This window comes from Vigna radiata, unplaced genomic scaffold (genome assembly GCF_000741045.1).
Source record: "Vigna radiata var. radiata cultivar VC1973A unplaced genomic scaffold, Vradiata_ver6 scaffold_304, whole genome shotgun sequence".
NCBI classification, from domain to species: domain Eukaryota; kingdom Viridiplantae; phylum Streptophyta; class Magnoliopsida; order Fabales; family Fabaceae; genus Vigna; species Vigna radiata.
In genome coordinates this window covers 302,073-307,436 of record NW_014543811.1, presented here as the reverse complement: position 1 = coordinate 307,436, position 5,364 = coordinate 302,073, and the positions used below count along the sequence as shown (strand labels likewise).

At 37.8% G+C, this 5,364-nt stretch overlaps 1 protein-coding gene across 1 annotated transcript; it reads right to left on the bottom strand.

The window, feature by feature from the left end:
- Positions 1-655: 655 nt before the first annotated feature.
- On the bottom strand, positions 656-1,936 carry LOC106754909 (uncharacterized mitochondrial protein AtMg00810-like). The gene has a single exon (XM_014636979.1). The coding sequence runs from the start codon at positions 1,934-1,936 to the stop codon at positions 656-658; it is 1,281 nt and encodes a 426-aa protein (XP_014492465.1).
- Between the last annotated feature and the right edge of the window lie 3,428 nt (positions 1,937-5,364).

The following is a 5,364-nucleotide window of genomic DNA, read 5'->3' as shown; positions in this document are numbered from 1 at the left end:
AAATATGTTTAAATTTTTAATTTTCATATGATCAATTCTTTTTGTTAAAATTTAATAATAAACTTTACAAAATCATTGTTACTTCCGAACAAATATAATTATTAAAATCACATACAAAATGAATTTCACTAAAATTTTAAAATTAACATAAAATGAAATGAAATTATATTTTAAAATAAAACCTTTAGTTTAATAAGAATTAAATCTATCATTTGTATTAATTTTTAACATCAATACTTAGGAAGGTTGTTCCCGAAATGAAGGTATTCAAATTACTGAATAAGGAAGACATTATCTAGTTAAGAGATGAATATTTTCCACAAATCCTCCTTCTGTTAGTCTTTGAGGATGATGATAATAAGAAAATAAGACACTTTATGTGAGAAGATAAAGTAAATCTGATTTCAAAGGTTCTTCATATTATTCAACACACCAGAAAAGAGGTACAGTGATGGCACTATATACAGCAAAGGATTAATCTAGAAAAGGGTAAATCTAGAAAAAGTAAAAGTGCTAGCTGTCATAGTATCTTCCACAATATGAAAATAAATCCTAACAAGTTAACAATAAAGGTAACAGATAAAATGTGCAGTGGGCAGAGATAAAATGACCATCTGTGATGAAAGCAGAAATCGTGTCTTGCTCACACCCTCCCTCAAGATGGGTGGTGAATGTTCAGCAAACCCATTTTGGACAAATTAGCATGAAAAAGTCCAGGATAAAGAGACTTAGTTAACATATCTGCCAATTGATGCTTGGAAGGAACATGTGAAATGACAATGAGATGACAATCCACTTCGATATGTTTGGTTCGTTCATGAAAGGATGGATTCTTGGCCAGCTGAATTGCAGACTGATTATCACAAAAGGTGGGAAAAGGAAGAGGAATATTAAGGCGCAAGTCATCAACAATATATTTTAACCACTGTAGTTCACAAGCAACAGAAGCCAAAGCTCTATATTCAGCTTCAGTAGAGCTTCTAGAAACAGTGGATTGTTTCTTAGATTTCCAAGAAATAAGACAGTGGCCATAAAAGACACAATATCCCGTGATGGACTTGCGAGTGAGGGAACAAGTAGCCCAATCGGAATCCGAAAAAGCTTGAATTCGGTGAGGGTTGGAGGAAGGATAAAATAAACCAAGACCTGGACAACTTTTGAGGTATCTCAAGATTCTGAAAGCAGCATGGAGATGAGATTGTCGTGGCTTGGACATGAATTGGCTAAGTTGTTGAACAGCAAAGGAGATGTCTGGACGAGTATTAGTTAAGTATTGCAACTTACCAATCAATCTTCTGTAAGCAGTGGGATCTAAAACAAGAGCACCTTCATCATCCTTAAGCTTAACAGTGGGATTCGAAGGAGAAGTGGCAGGTTTGCAACCAGTTAGACCAAATTCTGACAAGATTTCCAAGCAATATTTTCTTTGATTTAGGACANGGCCTTGTTGTGATCGAGCAACCTCAAAACCAAGAAAGAATTTGAGAGAACCCAAATCTTTGATGTTGAATTTATGATGTAAAAATTGTTTGACATCANTAATGGCCTGCATGTTATCTCCAGTGAGCACTATATCATCAACATAAACCAATAAGGCAATAAAAGAGTTAGAGGAATGATAGGTAAACAGAGAATGATCAGCAGAACTCTGTGAGAACCTATAGGAAATTAATGCAGATGTAAGCTTGGAATTCCACTGTCGAGAAGCTTGTCTAAGACCGTAAAGAGACTTGTGCAATTTACAAACTAGATGAGGTTCAGGAAGAAGCAATCCCGGGGGAGGTTTCATGTAAACATCTTCATTTAAATCACCATGTAAAAAGGCGTTATCAACGTCAAGTTGATATAAAGACCAATGGCGAGAGACAGCAATGGAAATTAGAAACCTGACAGTGGTGAGCTTCACAACAGGGGAGAAGGTCTCAAAAAAATCCATGCCCTCAGTCTGTGTAAATCCTTTGGCAACAAGACGTGCCTTGTGTCTCTCTATGGAACCAGCTGCATTCAACTTAGTCTTATAGACCCATCTGCAACCAACAGCCTTTTTATTTGGTGGTAAGTTGACCAATGACCAGGTGCCATTTCTCTGCAGAGCTTATATTTCCGCAATCATAGCCTGCTTCCAATGATCATGCTCACAAGCTTCCTTAAAGGAAGATGGCTCGATAGTGGCAGATAAGGACATGCAAAAAGCAGTGTGAGAATTAGAACAATTGGAATATGATAAATATGAATGTAATGGATAAGGAGTACTATATGAAATGTTAGTAGAGGAAAGAGTAGGGCAATCATACGCAGACAAGTAAGCAGGAGGCTTCCTCTGACGATTGGAAACTCTAGGAAGAGGATCAATGGTTTGCACAACATTGTTTGAATCATTATTGAATTGCATAACTGGTTCAACATCAGTAGTACNAGTATTGAGAGAGGAAACGCNAGAAACAGGTATATCAAAAGCAATTAAAGAATCAAAAATCTGTTGTGATGCAGTAAGACCAGTGTTGTGGTGATGAGAAATGGATGGAGACTCAGGAGCATAAGGAAAATGAGACTCATAAAAAATGACATTGCGGGACACAAGAAAATTTTTGTGATGAAGATTATATAAAAGATACCCTTTAACCCCAGGTTTAAAACCAAGAAAAATGCACTTAGAGGCACGTTTGTCTAACTTAGTTCTACCAGCCATGATAGTGTTAGAAAAAGCTAAACAACCAAAAACTCTAAGTTTTCGAAAATCAGGGAGGCTTCCAAAAACATATTGATAAGGAGATTGATGTTTCAGAAATGGAGTAGGGAGCCTATTAATGAGATGGACANCATGTTTAATTGCGTATGACCAAAAAACAGAAGGCAAGTGAGATTGGAAAAGTAAGGCGCGAGCTACATTCAAAATATGTTGATGTTTGCGCTCAACTATCCCATTCTGTTGAGGGGATTCAATGCATGAGGTTTCATGAAAAATACCTTTGGAAGAAAAGAAATCATTTAAGAAAAACTCCTTGCCATTGTCNGACCTTATTCTCTTTANTTTTGTGTNAAATTGATTTTCAATGAAAATGATGAATTTAGGAAGAACANTTTTGACTTCAGCTTTGGATTTTAAAAGATGAATCCATGTGAATCTACTGTAGTCATCAACAAGTGTTAAAAAATATGTAAAACCATCAATTGAAGCAATNTGCAATGGACCCCAAATGTCAGCATGTAACAGTTCAAAGAGATGAGAGCTTTTGGATGTGCTAATAGGAAAGGGTAATTTCTTGTGTTTGGCAAAGTGACAAATGTCACAAGGCATACAGTTTTGATATGTAATATCAGAATGCTGAGAAGATAAAAATTGTANAATGGAATTAGAAGTGTGTCCTAGTCTATGATGCCACAGGGCACTNTTATGAACTGCATTTACAACAGAAGTTTTTGATTCGGTGATGGGAGAAGATNGTAAAACTTTGTTNTGATGCAAGTTGGATGATTCTTCAAAACAGTACAAACCATCAACCTTCCTAGCTGCTCCAATCATCGTGAGGTGAGACCTCTGAAAAAATAAGCAGTGAGAATCACAAAATACTGCCATGCAATTTATAGTGGAAACAAGTTTAGGAANTGAAATGAGAGAAACAGAGAATTCAGGTACAAAAAGCACATCAACAAGTAGTAAAGCACCTATATGAATAGTCCCTGAAAAGGAGGCAATGACAGTAGTGTGATTAGGCAGATTGATATGGATTGNGGTAATGGGGTGAAGGTTATGAAATAAAGATTTTATTGGACAAATGTGGTCAGTAGCACCACTATCAATAATCCAATGAGAANAAGAAAAGGATGTACCTGAATTATGAACAGAAGCGTGATTCACAGAGGATGAATGATCCTTAGTATGTTGGAGCAAGGCCAAGATCGCTTGATACTGATCCTTGGAGAAAGTGAACTGATCATTGGTGGGATTACCATCCAAATTCAATGGCTGAGGAGAAGTAGAAGGATCCACAGTAACCAAACTAGCAGAAGTTTTAGTCGTGGGTTTTGACTTCTTGTAACCAACAGGAAAACCAATGCGAAAGAAGCAATTCTCGATGGTATGATTGGTTTTCTTGCAATGCTCACAGAATTTATTGTTCCTGGAAATGGTCTTGCTGGTAGCAGAAGTGGGCCTTGTGAAAGAAGGAAAACGTGNNTCAGTGGAGAGAGCAGCAAAAGCCAAGGAATCGGGAACAGAGGGCTTCGGAAGAATGCCAATAAATTCACGTTCATGCTGAAGGACCATGGAAAACGTTTTAACAATGGAAGGCATGGGGTCTAGCATCATGATTTGGGAACGAACTTGGGCATAATTGTCATTGAGACCCCGAAGAAAGCGAATCACATAATCATCCTCGCGTTCTTTGTGAAGTTTAGAAAGGAGGCCACAGACACAAGGTGTCAAACAGGTACAAGTCAACACACAACGATAGAGCTCCATCTCTTTCCACAAGATCTTCAACTTGGTATAGTATTCAGAAACAGTAGAGTCACCTTGGCGACAAGCAAGAATCTGATCCTGAAGATCAGAAATCCGAAATTTGTCCGCATGAGAGAAGCGATCCTTGAGATCACGCCAAATTTCGGAAGCCGTATCCATCCACATTACGGATTGCTTGATGGAAGGAGTCATGGAACGAGTGAGCCATGACATTACCATGTGATTAGATCTGCGCCAAGCTTCATACAGGGGATCTCTGATGGGTGGACAGGGAAGAGTGCCATGAATGAAGCGCTCTTTGTTTTTGGTTTCAAGGGCAACAACCATGTCTCTCTCGGTTTCTGCTTTCATCACAGATGGTCATTTTATCTCTGCCCACTGCACATTTTATCTGTTACCTTTATTGTTAATTTGTTAGGATTTATTTTCATATTGTGGAAGATACTATGACAGCTGGCACTTTTACTTTTTCTAGATTTACCCTTTTCTAGATTAATCCTTTGCTGTATATAGTGCCATCACTGTACCTCTTTTCTGGTGTGTTGAATAATATGAAGAACCTTTGAAATCAAATTTACTTTACCTTCTCACATGGTATCATCGCTGATGCCCCACCCTTCTTCCGCCGCTTAATGTTCTTCTCTTCTTCTTCTATATTCAACCATGGCTTCCATCAGCCAAACCATTTCCTCAACACCGGATCACTTAGTGAATCCGGCTCATCCTCTCTATTTGCATCCTGGTGAAAACCCAGCTTTGGTGCTTGTTTACCCTCTTGCTCACACTTTACCCTTTAATTTCCTTCGCATACATGCTTATTTGATGTAGGAGACTAGATTTATGTGATGAATTTGATTATGGAATAATGTGTCCTCTGCATTAGTGAGCAAACTGTTTGTTCA